Source organism: Leptopilina boulardi, unplaced genomic scaffold (genome assembly GCF_019393585.1).
Source record: "Leptopilina boulardi isolate dan_hultmark-lab unplaced genomic scaffold, ZJU_Lbou_2.1 LbouV2_362, whole genome shotgun sequence".
NCBI classification, from domain to species: domain Eukaryota; kingdom Metazoa; phylum Arthropoda; class Insecta; order Hymenoptera; family Figitidae; genus Leptopilina; species Leptopilina boulardi.
The window spans coordinates 2,985,936-3,010,071 of record NW_026137932.1 but is presented as its reverse complement, the minus strand read 5'-3'; the positions used below and the strand labels follow the sequence as shown (position 1 = coordinate 3,010,071).

The 24,136-nt window shown below is 25.4% G+C and overlaps 2 protein-coding genes across 9 annotated transcripts; both read right to left on the bottom strand.

Annotated features, from left to right (window-relative positions):
* Nucleotides 1-883: 883 nt before the first annotated feature.
* On the bottom strand, nt 884-2,899 carry LOC127286585 (cystatin-C-like). Its single transcript, XM_051313066.1, has 2 exons — nt 2,672-2,899; nt 884-1,276 (listed from the first exon to the last, which is right to left on the bottom strand). Exons 1-2 carry the CDS (start codon nt 2,759-2,761, stop codon nt 965-967), a joined length of 402 nt encoding a protein of 133 aa, XP_051169023.1. The 5' UTR covers nt 2,762-2,899; the 3' UTR covers nt 884-964.
* A 921-nt stretch (nt 2,900-3,820) lies between these two features.
* On the bottom strand, nt 3,821-24,056 carry LOC127286559 (DENN domain-containing protein 5B). 8 transcript variants are annotated; one of them, XM_051313036.1, is made up of 19 exons: nt 23,728-24,056; nt 14,783-14,892; nt 14,368-14,588; nt 13,739-13,966; nt 12,596-13,067; nt 12,296-12,432; nt 12,026-12,213; nt 11,731-11,906; nt 11,449-11,660; nt 11,070-11,276; nt 10,547-10,721; nt 10,124-10,388; nt 9,835-9,870; nt 7,981-8,245; nt 7,505-7,772; nt 7,071-7,383; nt 6,739-6,915; nt 6,391-6,601; nt 3,821-6,276 (listed from the first exon to the last, which is right to left on the bottom strand). In XM_051313036.1, the coding sequence occupies exons 1-19, from the start codon at nt 23,843-23,845 to the stop codon at nt 6,087-6,089; spliced, it is 3,969 nt and encodes a 1,322-aa protein (XP_051168993.1). In that variant the 5' UTR covers nt 23,846-24,056; the 3' UTR covers nt 3,821-6,086. The 8 variants fall into 8 exon arrangements, with proteins under 8 accessions (XP_051168993.1, XP_051168989.1, XP_051168990.1 ...); XM_051313032.1 differs by lacking the exon at nt 9,835-9,870 and adding an exon at nt 8,987-9,094; XM_051313033.1 differs by lacking the exon at nt 9,835-9,870 and adding an exon at nt 8,987-9,094 and having other exon boundaries at nt 10,547-10,718.
* Between the last annotated feature and the right edge of the window lie 80 nt (nt 24,057-24,136).

The window sequence follows — 24,136 nt, the reverse complement described above, 5'->3', positions numbered from 1 at the left end:
ATAATTATAAAGAAAATACTCAGCAAAATTTTCTGGATCCTCATTTCTTATTTGAATATCGTTACTAATTATATTGAAACTATTCTTCGTGAAATCAAAATCTTTTTTTCAATAACTTATTTTGTTATTTTAATGAAGATATTTTTTCGTATATTTCTTCTTCAGTTTTATATGTAGGTATATGAAGGAATTTAAGTAAATTTGTCTTTATTTAAAATATTTCAAAACTTATTTATAATAGCTGACAAGAAATTGATGTAGAACAAAATTTTCCATTTAGTTGGAAGTGCGAAAACTTGCATAAACTTTAATATATGTCAATATTCTTATACAGGTACGTGTTTATTGAAAGTTTTCGATCGTTGAAAAGTGAAAATTGTATATATGTAATGCACATGTCAATTCTGGAGTTATTGACATTTTTATAAAAAATAATTATTATTTATATAAAAAATTACATGAGGTACAGAAAAAAAATAAATTATTGATAGACACGTGAAAAAACATTTGTTTTTGCTGCTTTTCGATATACTTTTACAGAAAAAGTCTATGTAGCGTTTTTATCACAATTATTTAAAATAAAAACTAAAATTTTTTTTATTCATTAAGAGCCATTTACTCATTAAGTTTATAAGAAAATAAAAGAAGATCTTTCTCATTATATAATATTTAATATAAAAAAAAATGTCGAATTGAAAGAAAATAAAAATGGTTAATATTGAAATTCTTCCTATAGCGCTCTTTTCTGCACAACTTTTTCAATCGATTTATTGATTAGGGAAATAGATAATGTTAAAAGAATAAATAATTTTTTATTAAAAAAAAAAATAGATTCCCATGTATTCCATAAAGTGAGAAAAGATAAAAAATTGTACATAATGCATATATGTAAAGTCTGTGATTACAGATTTTATTTTTTTTTCACCTTTTTACAACTAAATAAGTAAATAAAATAAATTAGTATCTAACAAATTAATTTATACTTGGGAGAACCATTATCAATCCATGGCTGTGACCAGACTTCGAATGTACATTTGTCCACTTTTCCCTCAAATGATGCGGGACAATTTTTAATTCCTGTTTTGCATACACTGGCTGCAAATGTTAAATCGATTCTGTATATTATTCCTCTGACGACTTGAGTAGTAGCTTTTCTCACTTCAATTATAACAGGTTCGTAAGTTTTTTCCATAGTTTGAGAATATTCTTTGCGAGCAAGATCTATATACTTCAAAATATCCGATTGGTACACATCAATTCTGTTAATTCCACCTGGCTGAAAAAATTTTTTTAATTGGGTCAGTCCACTGACTTTCGTCTAATAGTGGTTGCGATCAAATTTTAAAAAAATCTTGTTTTAATATATGTGAAACTCGATGATTCCCTGAGTTCATTAACCATAATATTATGGTAAAAATTTTATTCCCTTTAAAAATATTAAATATCAAAAGTAGGAGGTTCACAATGTGATTTTGTAACCTTAAATTTTTCAATTTTTTTAAAAACGCTATTATTAAAAAACTATTAAAAATTAGATGTTGGAACTCACCAAAAACATAAATCACTTTATTCTGCACAGAGGAACGAAAGAATTATTGCAAAAATTTATTATTTTTGGATGATATACGATTTTAAAAAAAATTTTATTTAAATATTCTCAAGATTTTTATTTACTTATAACTTTTTTGTCGGTGCTCCGAAAAAATTGAGGTTTTGCACAAAGATTTTTTATAATATTCTTTACCTTCTATTAAAATCTTACGAAGGTGTTTTGCTTCGTTTTGGAGATATTAATTTTCAAAATTTTTTATTTAAAAAGGTTAATTAAAAGACTTGAAGTTAACTGACCAATTTCAAATCGCTACATTTTAATATATTTTTATAAAAAATTGAGCAGTTTGAATTTGGTTAGTTAACTTCAAATCTTTTAATTAACCTTTTTAAATAAAAAATTTTGAAAATTAATATCTCCAAAACGAAGCAAAACACCTTCGTAAGATTTTAATAGAAGGTAAAGAATATTATAAAAAATCTTTGTGCAAAACCTCAATTTTTTCGGAGCACCGACAAAAAAGTTATAAGTAAATAAAAATCTTGAGAATATTTAAATAAAATTTTTTTTAAAATCGTATATCATCGAAAAATAATAAATTTTTGCAATAATTCTTTCGTTCCTCTGTGCAGAATAAAGTGATTTATGTTTTTGGTAAGTTCCAACATCTAATTTTTAATAGTTTTTTAATAATAGCGTTTTTAAAAAAATTGAAAAATTTAAGGTTACAAAATCACATTGTGAACCTCCTACTTTTGATATTTAATATTTTTAAAGGGAATAAAATTTTTACCATAATATTATATGGTTAATGAACTCAGGGAATCATCGAGTTTCACATATATTAAAACTAGATTTTTTTTAAATTTGGTCGCAACCACTATTAGACGAAAGTCAGTGGACTGACCCAATTACAGATAAGGGAATTTAATTATTAATAAAATTTGTTCGCACAATTATTTTTAATGATAAAATTTTAATAAATAGCTGTTATAATTTAAGATTTTTCTAAATTTCATCATTTATCGATCGATAAATTAAGAAAATGAAAAAAGTTTATTAAATTTACATAAAATAAACCACAAATAATGGAACTATTATAAGAGTAATGTAACTTACTATTGATTGTATAATAGGGGTTGATAAATTGCCTTTCACTAAAAGTAAAATACAAATTGTTAAAAATGAAAAACTTAAAAATTTAGCCATAGTTCAAAGTTTGTTTTTTGGTAAAAGTAATTAATATAGAATATGAAAAATAATCCACCGAGGAGAATGCCTCGAATGATAATGAGGGGAATTTTTGCAATTTCAACTTTTCTAGCTAAAATGGTTTTTTCATTGAAATCATGATTACTTACCATTTATAAACTGTTTTTTAAGCAAGATTAAAATCTTATCAGATTATTTACAGGAAACTTATTCTTTTGACACAGAATCGACACTTGTGATAAGAATTATGCATTGTTTTGACCAAAATATTCCTGTTTAGTTGTTAAATAACATTTTGTATTGTATTTACATATTAATAATTAATTAATTTGTTTAATTTTTTAATAAGTAATAATTTCGTATTTTATTTTCTAGAGCTATATAGAATTATGTTCTTTTTTTTGTCTATTACGGTTGGTAACAACTTGTTAGCTTTAGGAACAATAGACTTTGTGGCCCCCGTTAAATATGCTAAATAAATAAATAATTTCATCAAGAAAAACATATACAGTCAAAATTAATAGAATAGTCTTTACTTAATTTGTGTCCTAATTTTTTATAATTATTAAACATTTTTCCAATATAAAACCTTTATTTGTATATGGCTTTAATAAGAAATAAAAAAGGTCATTTTGTAAAAATACTTTTTGAAATTGTTTTTCTCGTATTCGATTTAAACACAAAATGTAAAAGTAAATAATATCTATAAAGTACTTTATTTTTAAAGCAACACAACAAACTTTGAATTAACACAATTTAATGAGATATTTGACTGATTATAAAAGTAAGTACTGTAAATCGATATTCAAAGTCCAAAAACAGATATTTATAACATTTGATAAAATTTGTTTGCAATATCGAATTTTATGATTTTCGATTCAACAATTGATTTATTTACTATTTATTTAATTCATCAATTTATTATTTTATTCTATTTTTTCTAATTTCATAATGTATGTTTTTTTAACTTTAATTTAAAAAAAAAATTTAATTCAAGTTTTGATAATTCTAAAACCATAAACGTGCATTTTGAGTGTAAAAATAAATTAATTCAAATTAACCTTTTTCACCGTCAATATATTTCGAGTAGGTTATATAATTATTTTTTACTCTACTGTACATTTTTCTTTCTATTACATATATATTTTATTTACATCTATATAATCTCTATCACATAATAGACATTCTTCTCAAAGTGAATTTCGGATTTTATTTTTCAATTCAATAAAGTTATGTATATGCTTTATTTACAAAGTGCACAACAATATTTTACTTATTAAAACATCTTTGTAAATATACAATTAAAATGTTCTCTATAATGATTTTTATTCAGCGAATAATTTTACACAATTTTGCAGATCATTCAGAAATTGAAGAATGTCTTCTATTTCAATAAAAATAGGAAAAAATATTTATAGAATCTCAAACTTATAATGTCAATTTAAATATGTAATGATTAAAAATTATTCTTTTCGAAAAGAATTTAATTAAACAAGTTTTCACATAATTATTATAGACTCGTATTCATTTTGAAACAAAAATTATACTTTAAAATGTTACAATAAAGAATTTCAAACTGTAATTTTAATCTACTAATTATTCTTATTATATTATTCTTATTATTATTATTATTAATTTTTATAATTGTTATTAATTATTTATTATTATGTTTAACAAATCCGAAGTTATTGGAAAAATTCGAGATTGAAATATAAAGTTCCGATTTATTCTTGACACATAATCTTAAATTCTAATAGCATCTCTTCTGTACTTACATTTTATTTGCAAATTATAAAAAATTAAAAGAAACATTATAGACATCAATTAAAAAATATCTAGGTAATTATTTTTTATGTTTCTTGATAAAATAAAAATCGAGACAAAAAATGTTTTCAATTTGATACTGAGAAATAAAATTTATATTTTTTGAAAAGCCCGTTTTGGCACATGACAACATTTATCGAACGAATAAAATCATTCCTGAGTTTGACATTTGGGCACAAAGTCACAGTAAAGTTCTGTTAAAATTGAAAAGAAGAATAAGTTAACAAAATTTTTAAAAATATTTTAAATAAAAATGGAGCTCAACTGTTAATTAATAACAATTGATTATTATTAAAACGCTTCTTTGTTTCTTAAATTTTTTATGAAATCAAATTTTGGGCAGCTTTAATGAATTTTCTGTTTAAAAGAGTAGAGAGCATAAAGAATCACTCACTTTCACCAAATCGCTGTTACGTTTGGTCCATAATCACTTTTATGACTAATTAAATTAACTATTTTTTTATTGTGCATTTGGACGTATTTTTATGTACAAAATCCGTTTATTTCTCACTTTTACATGCTTTCAGGACATTAAAATGCACTTACAACTAACCAACAAACATCAGATAAAAAGGGTAGAAAATTTTTTTCTTAAACAAAAAAAATTATTCTAGAAGAAACAAGACATTATTCTCTTCGCTCTCGATACATATTACGTAACTTGTTTTCAGAATTTTCATAAAAATATCATAATAGTGGACCATAAGGAAAAAAATTGTAACGCAACGTAAAAAAAAAGTTACAAAAAATTTCAAAATGAATAAATTTTTTTGTTACGTAATATAAAGACGACTACTATCATCTAAGAGCGACGATTGAAACAGCATCTTGTATAAAACTATCTAACCAAATTTTAACTTACAATATCTTTTAGAATATAAGAATTCAGTCAGCTGTATTCTTTTCCATTTTTCTAAAAAAAAGAAAAAATAAAACTTTGAAGTCTAATAAATCAAAGAGAAAATTGAAAAATTATTTTCGGTTTATTTTAAAAGAAATTAAAGTAAAAGAAAAAAGATTTTTAAAAAATTATTTAAGAAATTAATTTCATTTTTTTATGAACACAACGTGCGGAAAGAAAATAGAACATAAAATCTTTGTCGAGATTCTCACTTATATACGTGTAAAGAAAAAAAAAGATCAACAACAAATAAAAATGAGTATTTCGTAAAATAATAATGTCAATCACGCGGTAACGAAATAGTGCAAAATAATATCTTTGGTTTCATCTTAGGACTCAGAGACAAATAATTTTTGTCAACGCTTTCGAATTAAAATCACAATTTTCGATTCCCAACTTGAATATTTCTCACTGAAAATGATTTTCAATTCAAAAGATGGTAAAATTTCCATTTACGAAGCTTTCGGTTTTTTTATCCCTTTAAAGTATTTCATCCTCCTTAACAATATCTAATTCTATATTTTTTTTCTTAAAAACTAATGTTGTACTGCCTTGGGAAATTAGCCACTGAAAAAATTTCGTTGGAAGATCCATGAATTAACAAAGACTGGAAATTCCATGAGTGAGACTTTTTTCAAGAACGATGTGAAATTCACTGAGAGGCTCGAGAATTTGAATAAGAAACGTGAGCAAAGTTACATTTCTAAGGAAGGAAAGTTCTTCATACATTTCCACTGTACTTCGTGCCTCGCTCATCGGTCGTAGCATTGGATGCAAAAGTTGTTCCCTGTGAATATTATTTTTTAAAAAAGTGAATTTTTTTAAAACAATTTAAATTCTAATGTATTTTTTTTTGAGGAATTCATGCCTTTAACTTGGTAAAAAATATAAAAATAAATACCTTGCGGAAAGACAAACAAATAACTGGAATTTTCCATCCTTTCCAAGTGTTTGACTAAAAGTATTTATTTGATCGATCAAGTGGCAATAGCATCGCAGAATTGCAAATCTCTGACTACTTTCCATGTGACCTCTTCTGTCTCTACCAAGTCTTTGCGAATATTGATCCATTTCTTCTAGCAAGATCATTTCAAAATTTTCTTTCACTCGCACTAAAGAAATCAGAAAATTTAATAATTTTTAATTAAGTAAAATTTTTTTTTCCAAATTACAGAATTTCAATTTTTATCTACTATTATGAAATTTTAACTAGTATCATAATAATCAGTTTGATTTAAGTTAAACTTACAAAAATAATCCCATACAAAAAAGTTACGACCAAATATCCTCTGATTTTTGAATCCAAAGAGAAAAATTTGTTCAAGTGAAGGAACAAGACCTCCTTCACCGCAAAGTAATGCAGTCAAAGATCCGTCTTGTGGATCCCTGCGGTAATGAAATTTCACTATGGAATTCACAGCCTCTCCTAAAATTAATACAATCAATTATTTAATATTTTTTCTCTTTTATTAATTTAGTTATTAGTATTAAAAAAAATATATGTGAAAAATATGAAATTTAGAAACTTTATAATAAGTAATAATAAAAAGTTTATGGTATGTTTAAAAAAAAATGTAGTACCGAGCATATGTTGAAGTTCATTTTGAGACAAAGAAGGTTTTCTAGGAATACTCGGAGATCTGCATCTCGGAGGAGTTGAACATGTTTCCACCAATTCCTCACTGTCGATACTTTTCGGTACCAAAGCTCCCACCAATAATCTTTCCGTCGAACCATCGTCTATACCTCGACCAAGCCATCGTCCACAAGGAAACTTGAAAGTATGTCCTGTCACTTCGTTTCGCACTACAACATGTTCAACCATCCACTTTGGAGACACTCCCGAATTATCGTGACCAATTCGTAAAGTCGACAGCACACCCAAATTTTTGTGCTAAAATGAAAAAATATCGAATAATAAAAACATATAAAGAAATTGAAATAATCAGTAAGATGAAAAAGTTAAAAAATTAAATTTCCCGCAGATAATTAAAGTTATTTTTTAAAAAACTAACATGAAAGACAAATTCCAGTGCTCCTCTTGGAATTGGGACAGGATTAGTTTCGCAGAGAGTACCGGAAATGGCAATCCAACTATTGGCTGATGTTGTTGCTGCGCTTGCTTTTCTGCTCGGAAATATTACAACTCTGTATGGTAATTTTGTGGATGGATAATTGTTGGTGAAGCAAAAATAATCAACAGCGTTCAACGTCAACAGATGATACAAAAATTGCTCCTTTTCCTCTTCACAGCGCAAAAATGCTGATCTTTTGTACTGGCTCCTATTTGTTTTTTTTTTTAATAAAAAGAAGAAATAATACAAATTTAAAAAAAATTACAATTTATCAAATTAAAAAAATTTTTTTAAAGATACAAAATTATGTATTTAGTGTTTCTGATTGGTTAATTTTAAAATTCGTATAAATAAAAAATCTGCTAAATAAAAATTAGGTTCAATATAAATTCTTCTTTATAAAAATAAATGAATACCTCAACAATCCAGTGTTGGTTAAAAGTGTCTTCAAATGACGCGAGAGTAATTTTTTCTCTAGTGCGAGTCGTACCCAAGCTCTGGCATATCCAATATGAGTTTTTATATCCGTCATCGCTTGAACATTTCGAATATCGAAGATCAATGATTCGGGAAGCGGTCTTAATTGTTCAGGACCAATTGATTTCCTCTCACCAGGCGTTCTACTTCTTTCTGTTCCTCTCGTTGGAGAAACGTCCGTTTCCAAAGCCAGATTTGATAAATCTAAGATTTCATAAAATTTTATCAAATATTCTTCGTTTTTTTTCCACTTTATTATTGAAACCAAAATGCATTCAATTAAAAGTCAAAATCCAACAGGCAAATTTTACTAATACATATTCTCAAAATATGTCTCATTAATCCAAACAATATAGACAAATATATTTAAATTTAATTAATAAAACTCTAGTTAAACAATGATAGACTATAATAAATAAATAAATATATATAAACATTCATATAAATAATTATTGACTATAAATAAGTCAAATTGAAAATTTACATGCACAATTTTTATTTAAAAATGATTATCAAATAATATATTTAATAACATAACTTTTCAGCAATAAGAAAAATTGAAAATAATTTACTTTTTTCATTTATTAGCATCATGCAAATAAATTTATCAAGGACCATTTAATATTGATTTAAGTACAGTTATAAACAATCAAAAAAATTGTCCTAAATAAAAACTAATATTGTAAAAAATATCAATCTGAAACAAAAAACATTTAAATTAAATATTAAGAAGATAGAAAAAAGACATTCAAGAAATTGAAAGTAAAAAGCCACATAAATCAAACATGCGTGTTACCAGCGTAAGGAAAAAAATTGTTAAGATATTTTTAAACTTTAAACCATTTTTTTTTTAAATCTACAATTTTTATTATTATTTTGTCCCTTTTGTTAAAATAATGCCGAGCAAAGAAACCAGTCTCGGTGAAGCCAAAGGCAAAGGCTTACCGTTAAAATTGTTCTTGATATACGAAGCAATTTTATAAATGTTTTTCTCCTTTAAGGACGAAACGAAACGGTCCGTCAACCCAAAATAGTTAGTCGAAGGTTTCTTAGCTATTTACAACATAAATATAAAAACACAATAATTACGAAAAAGTAATAAAATAAAAGCGAATCAAAATTAAAATTATAAATTCAAAATTTTTAACTAAATAAAATTAACTATTGACAATTTTAATTATGTATTACTTTTTATTCAAATTAAATTTTAAAGTCAACTTTTGAAATAAAGAAACTTTTATTTCAAATTAAATATGTCGGAATAGATTTTCAAAAGTTTTTCACATTCATTTTTCAACCTTTTAAAATATTATGGAATTTTTTTTCTATATGAACATTTATAAATTTAAACATTCAATTCCTGTAAAATAAAAATGTTACAAGGCAGAACATTAATGACGATATTGTAGAAAATTAAATTTAAATTAACAGCTTTAAAAATAAAAAAAAGATATATAATAGAAAAGTTTTAGAACTATTTAGAAATGTTTATATGTTAGACAAATATATTTGTTCCCTCGCCGTAAGCTTAAAGTTTGTGATTTTGTGAAACTATTGTTTAAAAATCAAAAGCAGTGCTTAACAGTTAAAACAACTAAATAAAGTGCAAATTTAAAACCGAAAGGAAATTTTACTTTGAAAAATTCAGAGTGAAATATTTTGTCTCTGAAATAAAAATTAAAAGATTCCAAGTATAATCCTTACGGTTTGAAAAATTGTTACACAAAAACTACTGGTTAATAATTATTGTAAGTGAAATAAAACTAAAAAGGATTGAATGTTGAGCAACGTACAGTCAAGCCGCTTCCGAAGCACGCACCAAGCCAACGCTGCATTTTTAATATCAAATTGAATATTAATTTTTATGTACAAAAAAACTTTTTTTCTGTAAAATGAGAAAATTATCACATTTCACAATAATTAATATTTCAATTTGAAAATAACGTTGACTGGAATCGTTTATAATTTTTTGTTTTGTTTTTGAAACTACACATTTGTTAAGAAAAATAATTTTCGTGATATGATTGCACTATGAATAAAAATTGTTGAAATAAGAAAAAAATAGCTAAAATTTTTTCTTACCAGGCGATAGAAAATTCGCATCAACTGATTTGGAAGTATCGTTAGCATCTTCTAGTTCCTGATACATATTAAGATGGGACCAAAGAGCACTTTTTCCTTGTTTATTTTGTAAACCGTGACTCCAAACACGTTCGAGTAAATCGCAGAGACTGGCGACCAATGTGTTTTCCTCTACATCCGAAAGAGATTCCCCTCCGTGTCCCAGAGCCACAGCTTCCGATCCCATTTTCTCGACCAACATTCGTTTCGTTTTCGATTTACAGTCCTACGATTTTTACAAATCAATTAATTCATTTTGAACCACTTTAACATTACCAGCAAATTTTACTTCATATTCGTAATAAGTAAATCGTTTATTCTAAATTGATATTTATTTATTTTTTATTAAAATTAATTATTTGTATTTTTTTTTTTTGTAATTACCCTCAACAATGTTTCAACGAAAGTCCAGTTTGTTTGAGCAATTAGAGCTGGATTCATGTCGGCGGAAAATTTCGACTGCGGTCTCGGCGACTGAGTTTCTTGCGGTGTTGCTGTTTTTCCATTTGACTCGAGAGCTTTCATTTTGTACTTCCACTGAGTTTGACCTCTTCTACTGCTGATAAAAGAATGCAATTAAAATTTTGCTACAAAAGAAACTAAATAATTATAAATAACATATCCTTTAACAATAATAAAATACAGCTACAAAGAGAAAAAAAAAATTAAAAATAATATCCTAATAATAAACTATTTAATAATAAAATATTTTTAAAAATATACGAAAATATTAAAATTCAATTTTAACGAAATGAAACATACACAATTGAATTACATGAACAAACATTGAATGAGAATTCTTACCGAAGAATACTGCGGAATGCGGGGAAAATAAAACGATTGTGTTAGAAGATTGGAAATATTATGTGAGGAAAATTTTGAGAAAATTGAAAAATGAAAAATATACCTTTGGGCGGGTTCTTTGTTGAGTGCCGTTCTATCGAGGAGAGGAAAACTTCGAAAATATGCAGCTCTATGTGGAACTATTTCAGTCGGAGGACTTGCTTCGAAGTCCACATTAGTCAGCCTTTGTTCCAATAAATTCTGCGTTTCCGTTATACTCGTGCAAACTTCATATCGAGGTGATCGAATTATTCCCTCTCCAACTCTCTTTCTAAAAATAATTAAATAAATACAAAACTGTAAATTTTTTCTAAATTTGTTTCACTCTGAATTTTTTTTTTTACAACAATCTTTAGTCTTTAAAGACAACCTTTTTTTTCTTTACTTTAAGTAAAAATTTCTAAAAACTAACAAAAAATTAAAATTACGGACAAAATATTTACTTTAATTGAAAAATTCGCTGATCGAAGAGTCGAATATTGAAGTCCAATTCATTCCAAGCTGACATAACTTTACAGTCGACGAGTGAGGCAAACATTTGTGTTTCAAGAAATCTTGATAGAAAGGGCAAATGTTGAGCAGGTTGATCAGACAGAAATGTTGCTTTATCGAAAACATGCATACTGTCCCGATTATTTAGCCACTCGTCCTTATCCTGAAAAATATCATTCAAAATTTATTTTCTTTTCTTTCAGTAAACATAAGATTTCACATAAAATACTCACTTGACTCGGATGAATAACAAAATGGTCATAACTTGAGAAAAGTTGAACAAAGCGATTCATAAAAATTTCCCGTATCGCATTATTAAAAATGAGCGTTTCTTGATATTCCTCGTGGGACGTTGTATTTTGAGTTTTTGTCAAATTTTCCGCTGTTTCGATATCATCTAAAGCGACACCTTTTAAACAAGTAAAATTAGTTATAATATAATTTTAATTAAATTAAAACTTTAGTTATTAGATACTTTTTTTATTATTAAAAACTGATAAAATTTCGAAATATTGTTTAAATAGATACCTGTTCTTTTGACAATATCAACAATTCTTTGCAAGGCGTCAGTTTGCATTGGAGGTTCAGGTCTATCCCAATCAAGAACATCATGTAAGGAATGTTTTCTTCGGGGAAGATGAATTCCGGAACCGGGAAGCGTTAAACTACTCGTCATGATATCACCATTAAGATAATTCATAACAATAGTATCAGTCCTGAAAAAAATTATATTTTTAAAATTTATTTCTATTTTAAGATAGTTTTCACGAAAAAAATTCAAAAATCAGTTTTACTAACTTTTCCAAATGAGGTACTTTAAATTTGTTAAGAAGAGATCGAATTTCAGCAATGAATTGCATTTTATGTGGAAAAACAGGTAATTCCTCAGGAAATTGACTCGTCGACTTGTCAATATCCACGTAACATAAATTCGCCTGAAAATTCAATATTATTTAAATCATCAAAATTCAATTTAATTTCTAAAAATGTTATTAAATTAAAATCTAGTTTAAAAGACTTGATAATCTATAGATAATAAAGGAAAAAAATCAATTCAAGTCTTTAAAATTAAATTTCATGTAAAAGAGAAACTCTCACCTCGCTGGCAATTTTCAAAATTCCTCCTTCACTTTGAGCGTGGAGACCCATAATAAAAGGCACAGGGGCGTCTAAAAAATGATAAAGACTGGCGGGCAAGATAGGAACATAGACATGTTGCCAAGAGAAGGGAAAAAGTAGTGCAGTCATACATTCAGAGACAACCATCAATTTATGAAAATCGGCGCTCCTTAATAAAATTTGATTTTCCAAAAGGACACAGGTGAACAATTGAATAACAACATCGACCCCCAACCAAGAAAACATATCCTTTATTGGATAATCAAGGAGTGGTAATTCTTGTGAGAGAGAAGGTTGATAAATCACCAAATCCAATGGCGATTTTGCTGGTTCATCATTTGGGACGAAAAATTTTAACGATTTCCCAGAAAGGGGAACCGGAACGTTATAAAGAAGATTATAAACATAAGATTCCAAACTAAGTCCTGGTCCTGGATGTCGAGGAACGCATCTGTTAAAAAGAAAAAACATTTTATTAATTTCATCATAAAATTTATAAACACTTTCTCAATTCTGCATTTAATTTTTATATAAAAAATAATATAATTGCTATTGTATAATCGATTTATAGGAAACGCGGACCATTTTTCAAGGTCAATAGACGTAACAAGATTTAATAAAATTCGAGCACTCACTTTTCCAATTTATAAAGAATTAAATTATACTTAAACCAGAGAAAGGACTGAAACTATTAATAAAAAAAAAGAAAATTTTAATTTATTGAACTGGAAAAATTTGTTAAAAATAATAAAAATATCTAAAAAAAAATCAATACTATATTTACCTCAGAGAAATAATTTACTTTCCATTTCTAGATTTTATGCAATCACCTAGTTCATTTTTTTTTTTACAATCAATAATTTGTGTCAAACTAGTTGTGCAACCGTAAAAGGAACTTGGCAAAATAATCAACTTTCATTTTTCATCCAAATTATTTTATTTCTCCTATTTCAATGATATGGCTATTTTCAAAAAAAATGTATTTCAAAAATCTATCATTTTTTCATTTATTTAAAAGATTAAAAATAAATGAGCCCTACTTTTCAAAAATCTATATTTTCCAATGAAAAAAAAAATTTTCACAAAGAAAAACAATTTTTTCTTGTAAAATATGTAACTTACTTGTAAAGATTCGTGAGAAAAGTTCGTGCAGCGTGAAGATAAGGTTGTTGGCAGAGTAAGTTTATCGATTTGGTTACTAATAATTTGTCTTTGGTAGAGTCATAATACGCTAAAGCTGCTCCAGGTGAATGAGCCGATAATTTAAAATGTCTTGGCAATGATCTTGTATTATGATTTTCTTGACCTTTCTTCTGACTACAAAGAAAATTTTCTTCTTCTTCACTACTTCTATAGTAAAAAAAAAAAAAAAAGAAAAAGAAAGAAACGAAAAACAAAAAAAGACAAAATTAAAATTGAGAAAATGAAACGATACGACTTTGTTGATAAGTTTTTCAAAAGAGCAAAGAAGAAAAAATATATCAATTAATAATAATAATAATAATAATAATAATAATAATAATAATAGTTTAACATTTTTTTCGAAAAATTTTCAGATAAAAATGGTTTCTCCTTTTCACATTTTACAATTTTTGATCTAAAACTCCCAAATTTGATATACATACATAGTAGAGTATTTTTATAGGGGGGAAATATTATTTATTAAAGAAACCAATTTTTTGAAATAAAAAAAAATCATTTTTGAACGTTGATTTAATTTCTAAAAATCAATAAAATAAAATTTTTCTTACGCATTGCATGAGCCATTTTGTCCACTGCTTAATTCTGTGATGTGCATGGCTTGGAGTGTTTGCATAGCGGCGCAGATTTTCCGATTTCGACATTCTTCATAGAAAACGAGACTGAAACCATATGTTCTGTGTCCGTCTTCTTTTGTGAGAACAAAAGAGTGAAATGTTGGCTCCACCGCATGTTTTTGAGTGCGAAACCTGAGGCCACTCGGTAGACACAACTAAACACAAAATTACAATAATTTAAAAATAATATACATTTTACTTGTTCTTAATATTTTATTATATTTAAAAAATATATATATTATTACTATTCTTGACTATGCCTTTCGTTAATCAAATTATAATCTTTCAATTTTGAAGTTACAATTTTTTACATATACTCTATTCTGTGAAATTTAAATAAAATTCTTACCATACAAACTGCATGTTCGTCGAATGAATTCCATGGCACGGAATCCGGATAATGTCCTAAAACTTTACTTTTATATGCTCGATCTAACGGTGTACTATGCAAAGAATCTCCTGAAAAGTGAAGAAAATTTAATTATTAGAATTAGTTTGAAAATTTTCAAAGTTGTTAGTTCCAAATACAAATTTGCAAATTCACTTAAATTCTTATATATTTAAGTAGTTATAAAATTAACTTAACCGTACAAAATGAGTAAATAATGGAATAATACTTAAAAATAACTTATAAATAAAAAAATGAGAATTTTAATTTTTCGTAAAAACAATTTTATAAATTTACAGGCCTCGGATCGACTTAAAGGCACAAAAAAAAGTCGAGAAAGTCGATTTTTTTTATTTTAACAAAAATATTTTTTACAGCTTTTTAAAAATAAAATTTTTTTTTAAATAATAATACTTTTGGAATAGTTAAAGTTGAAATTTTTAGAAATAATTGAATTTTAAAAGATTTTGTTAATTTTTAGACAATAATTAAATTTTACAGAAATAAAAAAAATTTATCAAATAATTTCAGATAACATTTTTTAAATGTAATTGAATTTTCAAAGATTTACAATTAAGATTTTTAAAAATTAATTGAACTTCAAGTGATTTTTAATTAAATTTTTTTTTACGATTTCACTAAAAAAAATTATTAGAAATTGCGGACAAAAATACAATAATTTGAAAAACATTTTTCATTGAAAAATGGTTTCAAATAATTGAATTTTCAAAGAATATTATAAAAACAGTTAAAAATATTTTTAATTTCCTTAGAGTTATAATTGAAATTGTTAAATTTCAAAAAAATTTCGATGGGAAATTTTGAGTAATAATTGAATTTTAGTTGATTTTAAATTAAAATTTTTGAAAATAATTGAATTATAATTGAAATTTTGGATAATTAAATTTTAGTTAATTTTTGATTGAAAATTTTGATAATAATTAATTTTGAATTGAAATTTTGAGTAATAATTGAATTTTAGTTGATTTTAAATTCAAATTTTTGAAAATAATTGAATTATAATTGAAATTTTGGATAATAATTAAATTTTAGTTAATTTTTGATTGAAAATTTTGATAATAATTAATTTTGAATTGAAATTTTGGATAATTATTGAATTTTAATTGATTTTGAATTGAAATTTTGGGTAATAATTAAATTTTATCTGATTTTAAATTGAAAATTTGGAAAATAATTTAATTTTCAAAGATTTTGAATTGAAATTTTGGGTAATAATTGAATTTTAGTTGATTTTGAATTAAAATTTTTGAAAATAATTGAATTTCATTTGATTTTGAATTGATTTATGATTTTGAATTAAAATTTTTTGGTAATTTTATTTTCGTTATTTTTTTCAAATATAAACAATTGTTAAATTTTATAAAAAATTTAGTTGAAAAATAATTTAAAATAATTAAATTTGTGATGAATTTCAATAAAATTATTAAAAATAATTAATTTAGTGAAGAATTTTTGTTAAATAATTGAAATAAAGAAGATATGAAGAAGATCTGCATTTTATACAAAAAAAAAATATATTTTTTTAAAAAATTTTTTAAAAAATGTAAAAAAAAGTCGAAATAGTCGCATTTTATTAAAATAAATCGAAAAAAGTCGTATTTTTGAAAAAAAAAGTTGAAAATAGTCGAAAAAGTCGTATAATCCGAGGCCTGAATTTATACAAACAGACCGATTTTTTTTCTCGCAATTCTCTCTGTAATAAGAAGAAATTGAATGGAAAAAATTCGCGACTAGAGGAACATTTTTGGATGTTCGCCATGCAGATTGGTGAGAGTTGAGACGAAAGAAAAATATCGAATCTTTAGAAATTCCCTCAAGATTACTTTCATCGGTTTTACTGCATCCCCTAATATATATTTCGTCAAACATTGGCTATAGTGAAAGAGATGACTTTTTTTGCTCTTTTCCGAGCTCTTTTCTGCAGCTGCCTATGGATCAACGTGTCTTCAAGTGATGGGGAGAGAAAAAAAAAAAAATTAGAATCGCAGCTACGTCGGCAAGTTGTTATTGAACGCGGTGTATCGTTCAGAACTTGAACTGAATGGGCCTGTTGTCGACTTTTGGCACGACTCCAAGTGCACCAAAGTGTATATTGTATATACGAAAAAAAAAATGCAAAACAACAGTTTAACTTTTTGATTGGCCATTGTTTTTTTTAGTTTACAAAACAATTTTTCAAATATTTTTAAAAGTTTGCCTAAAGAAAAAAAATGTTTTATTCAAAAAATAATTTCCGATAGCAAAAGTTTGTTAATTTACGATCTTTAAATAAAAAAAAAAACTTTTTTTATCTCTGAAAAAGTTTCGAAATAATTAAATATTACATTTAAAAAAATAATTTACTAAATGGAAATTATTTTTCTGAATGATATCTTTATAAAGTATTTCTAAAAGATGTTGGGAAATTTATGATTAAAAAGGGCTAAATTCTGGACTGCGGTTTGGAATATTAAAAGTTTGGCTTGAGTTCAAACAGTTCATCACTTTAGTTATTTATCACACCAGATTCTAATTTATTAGATTACTACCAAGCAAGAAAAATAATACAATTCTAACACGATAAAAATTCCCAAATTTGTATTTATATAAATTCTAAAAATTACATAAGTACATTTATACCTATTATAAATAAATTTTTTTTCCCTTTACCCAGAAAAATAAGAAAATAATTTTTTTTTAACTTTTACAAAAATCTAATTTTCTTTTAAATTCAATCAATCAACATAATAATTTTTAAATAAAATGACCGCAAACAAAAGAAAATTGTTGAGAATAATTTTAATTTTATTGAATTGTTCTTTCGCCATAGCTTATCTTATTGCCTTTCTTCTTTTCTGACAGGAAGTTCAGTATTCTCTTTTGGTATATATAGTCACAGTTTTCTACTTTTGTATTTCAAATAAAATGAAATAAAAGTTCCGTTAACATTGGCAACACGCCATTTGTAGATGCAAATTTTTTTTTTGCAGATTATCATCTTTATAGAAAAAGTTACTACTAATTGAAACATAAATAAACAAAAATAAATCCAATAAAGAATAATATATAAATAAAACTGATTTATTATTAATTTGTATTAATTAATTAATTAAGAAAAATTTTCTTGTTACAATTAACAATTCCTTAAAAATGTTTCTTAAATTTAACAATAATTTTATTGATTTAAATTATTAGAAGTTAAAAGAAAGAGAATGCGCTAAACGAGCTAAAAATTTGTTTAAAAAAATGGAAATTGCTAATTAAAGGACAAAATCGATTGAACCTCGAGCTACGGGTCAATCTCCGGTTGAAAACTGAATCAAGCTGAACATTATATCCAATTAGAATGGCTTCTGCTAGAATTTGAAAAATACGGCTTTTTAATTTTAAAAAAGGCGCAAGTAACAAATTATTAATAGCAGTATATAAAAATGTGAATTTCATATTTGTGGTTTCTATTTTTTTTTTAATTTTAATTTAAAAATCGAGAGTAGACCGTTTAAAGAAAAGCTTGTTTTTTTTTATTGATTTACATAATATGTACAGGGTGTTCCAGAATATACGATAAATGTAAACAAATATAATTTTTTAAAAATTGTTTAAACAAATATTATTTTATGACTGTATTTATTTTCATTAAGTTTTATCGTCAAGTCAGAAAAAGTTAAATTTAGCGCAGTTAATTAAAGAAACCAAATTGAAAAAAAGATTTATATTCAAGAAAATATCAATAAATTTATCTGGATAGAAGGAAAACGAACTTTTTCCTCCTCCATAGCAATCGTCAATTACTGTTGATATCTGATTTTTTCGATCTAAATCGATTTGCAGCAAAATAATCGTCTCTCTTTAAGAATTCTCGTTTCTAATAACAAAGCAACGTTTCATTAAAACTGTACATTAAACGTTTTAATGAAAAAAAATAAAATTAATAAAAATATGATATAATTTATAAAGACTGAAATTAATTATCAAAAAAATTTTGCGACAAAAGCATATTTTTTGTAATAATCAAATTATTATTATTATTATTATTTTTTGATTAAAAAAAATATTGATTTGTGATAAAATATTTTATTATATCAAAAGAAGTATCTTTAAAGAAATGGAGAAAAGTTGTTTAATACGCGTTTAAATAATTTATAGTTAATTGGGCATTAAATTACTCAAAATGAGAAAAAGAAGCCTGAGACAGTTGCATAAATTTTGTATGTAGCTCTTTTGTCGAAGAAATCACATTTCCTTCATCAAAGTGGGTAATTGAGCGTAGAGAATTTATTGTATCGTCATTATATTCATCTACAAATTGCTTGGATGGATGAACACTATACTTTTATATTTAGAAAAAAAAATTAATTTCTGAACCCAATTTTTAGAAGACACTTAATATTATTTTTCATATTTAATAAATATATAAGTATCATCAAGTGATAAATTCTATACATACATTTTTTTTTAATTATTTAAAACTTGTACCGAATTCTTTTAGAATTGAAAAATGAAACCATTGAAAACGAAGGAAGTAATCGAGTGAACAGATAACCAATGTGTAAAAAGTTTGGCCAAACTAGGGACAGTATCGATTACTTTTTTCACGCACTGTTCAATATTTCCTACGATCAAGTTTAGAAATATACCTCGAAATATACCCTTCGCTGAGACAGCAATCGAGATAATACTTAAATCATAAAAGTTTTAATGTAATATCCATGTTGGCCTTTAAATTTATAAAATTTCGTTTATGTTCAAAAATGTTTAAAATAATTGTTTAAACAATAATTCGTATAATGTTAAAATTTTATCTAAATTTTGTCCCTTTACTTGGATTAATTTATTTTTTTCTAACAGTCAGTTTAAAAAAACTTTCAATTTAATTTAAATAAAGTTTGAAAAAGTAATGTTATACGTGAAATAATGACCATTAAGAAAATATATATAGTGTGTCACGTGTGTGTGTGAAAATCAGTCTGTTCTTAACAACTTGCTGCTCGAATAAGTTTCTCCCCTCAATATATATATATGATGTCATCATGCATGGGGTCATTCATACAAGAAGGGTTCGACTTTTAAATGTATATACATGTTTTAAAGGGCGGAAATGTGTTTGAAATTAGTTTAAGGCGCAAGCCATTCGTCTCAGGCCACAAAGTGCCAGATCTATTTAAAACAAAAGAGAAACGATATACAATTGAGTGTTTCTCTCATAACCACCATAACCTCATTCGATCTGGAATTTTATTTTCTCTGCGGTTTTCATCGAAATAGGATTTTAAACTTTTTTATTCTTAAAACAAATCCCTTAGAGTATCAAGAAAATTTTTATTTTTAATAAATCAATTCTGTGACTAATTCAATTTCGTTTTACAAATTACACAGTTTTCCTAAAAGTATCAAATCATGGCCAAATTGAATCGACTCAAAATTAAACGAATTTTTTTCAGATATTTTGGTAATAATACAATTGCGGAGACCATTTCACTATTTAATTTGAAAATGAAAATAACAGAAAATCAAAGACAATGTGCAATTCGATAATTAAAAAGTGACAGCTTATAAACATAACCTAAAATGCATGAGAAAAAATTTGTCGATAAAATCAATATAGTCGAGCTTTTTAGAAGGTAGATGGCAGTTTTGCTTTTTATAAAAACGATTCAGAAAAAATTTAAAAAAAGAAAATAGATGCAAAATAAAATGGAATTTTCTAATTAGTTCAAAATAACAACCATGTAGTCTTAACTCAGGTTATATGCTGTTTCCTAACTAATTTTGTAACGTCTACAACGTCCCATTACAAACTTGGCAGCAAATTAGTATCTAGTGTCTTAAATAAATAATTGCCCTGCGCATTGTCAGGAAGAAGCTTCACATACATATACATATATTCTCTATAGCAAAGACGGCCGTATACTCATAAACTTTGACCTTAACTTTGCACAATCTCTTTTATATGAAAACTATTTTTATTCGATGAAAACTTTTTAGGCGTGATATTTCATGTTAATGAAAATATATAAATCATTTATTAATTCAAATTCCTTAATTTAAAAAATATATTTCGCAAATTAAAGAACAAATAATTAATTATCAATTATTTTAATATTTAATTATAAATTAAAAGTTTGTATACTATAATATTTTTCGTTCATATAATAATAATTATTATTATTATATTATTCAATTTTATTATTATTTCTATTATTAACTTTATTGCTATAATTTATCGTTTGACCATAATAGCGACATATAATGGATCATTAAATCGTGTGTGACTTTATCGTTTCAAGTACTTCTTACAATTTACAAAGACCAACCCATCCTGTCACCGCCTTTAATGACTTTAAATTGTCAGATGATCACTTAATTCTCTAACATTTCACCTTCACATTTTATCAATTCTTATGACTCTTATCTGCATCCCAAATATTTTATACTGCATTTTTTTTTAGGAAAAATAATTAATATATTTTTTTTTAAACATAAAACCACATTTCAGAATTGAATAATTAATTTATTTAAAATAAAAAAATGACATATGAAAGTCACTTTTACAAAATAAAAAATTTTTAATTAAATTTTATTACTGTCAAATAAATTTTGAAGTTTAGTTTTTCTAAAAATAAGAAATTTTGTAATATATTATTAGTATAATACAATTAACAATATATTATCCTCCAATTTAAAATATAACTAAAATCCCATTGTTTATTGTCTAATAAATGTATAAAGTTAATTGACTTTTTTACAAACGCAAAAAAAAAAATATTGTTTCACTCCAAATGCCTTTAGGGGCAGATTTTCGTATTTAGACTGTAGAGATTATTTATAACTCTTTGCGCGCGACCAATGGCCTCAGTCTGAAACACGTTGCAATATTCCGCAGGAGTCTGACTGTTTGTTCAAGAAATGGGACAATTTTAAACGTTTGAAAATGACATGCTGTGAGGTCTACTACATCCAAGGTAGAGCAGCAGCTGCTGTAGTTCACTAGCATCTTTTCAAAAACCTCCCTTTCATACTTATTACAACTTAAGAAACGACTGTGGCACTAACCATGAATCAACTTCCTGCTTTTTAGCGAACAAATTTTCTTCGTACTGTATATTCGTAAAATGTAAGGAATAATATATATATATACATTTTATTATATTTCATTTTAAATAAAATTAAAATTTAATTTAAATTCATTTCAATTTCATATATAAAGATAACAATTCATCAAACGAGAAAAGATTTAAATTTTATAATGAAAACGATATAAATTACATTTAAATTTTACTTCTATTTTTCATTTTCTCCCTTTTTTTCAACAATATTATTTATTTTACAAATTTTTTAATTTAATTAAATAAATTAAAATAAAATTTTTTTTTATACCTACTTATTTATTTTTAATAGTAAATTAATTTTACGCGCAATAATAGTAATATTTTATTATAAATTTTACAAAATAATAAAAATAAAATTGAATTTTTTTTAATATAAACATTCAACACTTATATACTTGAGAAATCGGACGCACGTGTGATGAAATATACTTGGACAATGAGATTTTTGAAATTCTTTTTTTTTTTAAAAAAGCCCCTATGTAAAGGAATACACTAACTTCTCAGAAAATTTAACCTTCTCTTTTCCTGCCCTTTTTTTTTATAAAAAGGACAGCGCAGTTTCTCAGGAAGATCCTTGCCACTTCCTGCGGGCATTATTGTTTGCGTGCGCAGTTTGAGTTCAAGAGGACAATGAGTTGAAATCAGAGCGTCTTGTTTATAGAAAATGGGACAAGGAAAATCCTTTTCACTTTTTACACCTAACAAACAACAAATAATCAACTTTCACAAAATCAGAATAACTGTAAATCAAAGTAAAAATTATAAAAAAAAAATTAATTAATAAAGTAATAATAAAATTATTAATAACGTTAAAAATAATAGCAAATGAAATATTTATATTTATCAAAAATTGTAACTTTAATAGTAAGAAAAGTTTGAATAATTCTTTAATTATATACTTTCATATTGAAAAATATTAAATTTTATTAAATAATTCTAATTCTAATAATAAACTAAAATAGTAGAGATTCGAAAATGCAATGAAAAATAAATTTTATAATTATTTTTGTAACTTATTTAAAACAAAGGCGGCTACTAAAGGGGAATAATAAACAATATTTAATTATAATGATTATTAATTAATAAGAATCATTACTTGGAAAATAATAAATTGCTTTATCATATGGATATTAATAATTAGAATGATTTCAATTAATAGCCTTTTCATGAAAGAATGAATGCATAATAAATTATTGAGATATATGTATATATTAACAATATGGAGGATTGTTTTGTTTTCGAAAATAAATCCTATTAAATAGGAAAATGTAGGGCAATCACATACAAAACAAACGTACTTTATGAGACTCTAAAACTTATCACTCTTCCTTATATTTCATGTTATTTCATTATTAAATGTCATCGTTTATTTTATCTAAAACTTTAACTGCTTTATTTATCTAGAAAAAAATATTTTCTTCTTTTGTATAATATTGTTTACTTTCTTTGACGTAATTTTGTAAATTCCCATTTCATTGTATAATGTACTGCAATATTTTTAATAACAAATACACAAAACACATTAGAAAATCAAATAAATAATTTTAAATATAGGATTGAAAAATTCGTTAACAAAGTATTGTTATCTAAACATCATGGAAAGCAAAAAAAAAAAGAAAAACTAAATAATTATCAACGATTTAACAATGTCAATAAAACACAGTTAAGAATTAAAAAAGTTTAATTTTGATATTGTAATCACGTGTTTTTTGACGATTATTGTTTTGTTTGTTTTTTTAATGAAGAGAGAAAAAAGAGAGGGAAGTTATTTAAAATTAACTTATGATACAAACTTACCAAAATATTTATCGGGTTCGAGGCCCGAGTCCTTGTCCAGGCCACAGATGACAAAGTAATCCGCGAACCTAGATGGATGTTGCTCAGGGCCACGTAATATTGCTAAACTCCCGTTCATCTTTCACTTCAGGAGCACATGTCATTTAACTTGTCAAGGACTTGCATTTTCACTCACGTCACTGACGATTTGTGAAACATACACACACAACTTCACAACTGTCATTTCACGCGCGAGCTAAACAAAACAGCTGATGTTGACACAAAGCGAAGAAACCTCGCTCTGTCGACTGTCACAGGGTCATTCTCAATCTGAAGGAAAACAACAATTGATCTTTACTCTACTGACTGAAGTTTACTTCGGTTCAATTGAGTTACAGTGTTGCCAACCACTTTTCCCCTCTCTCACTAT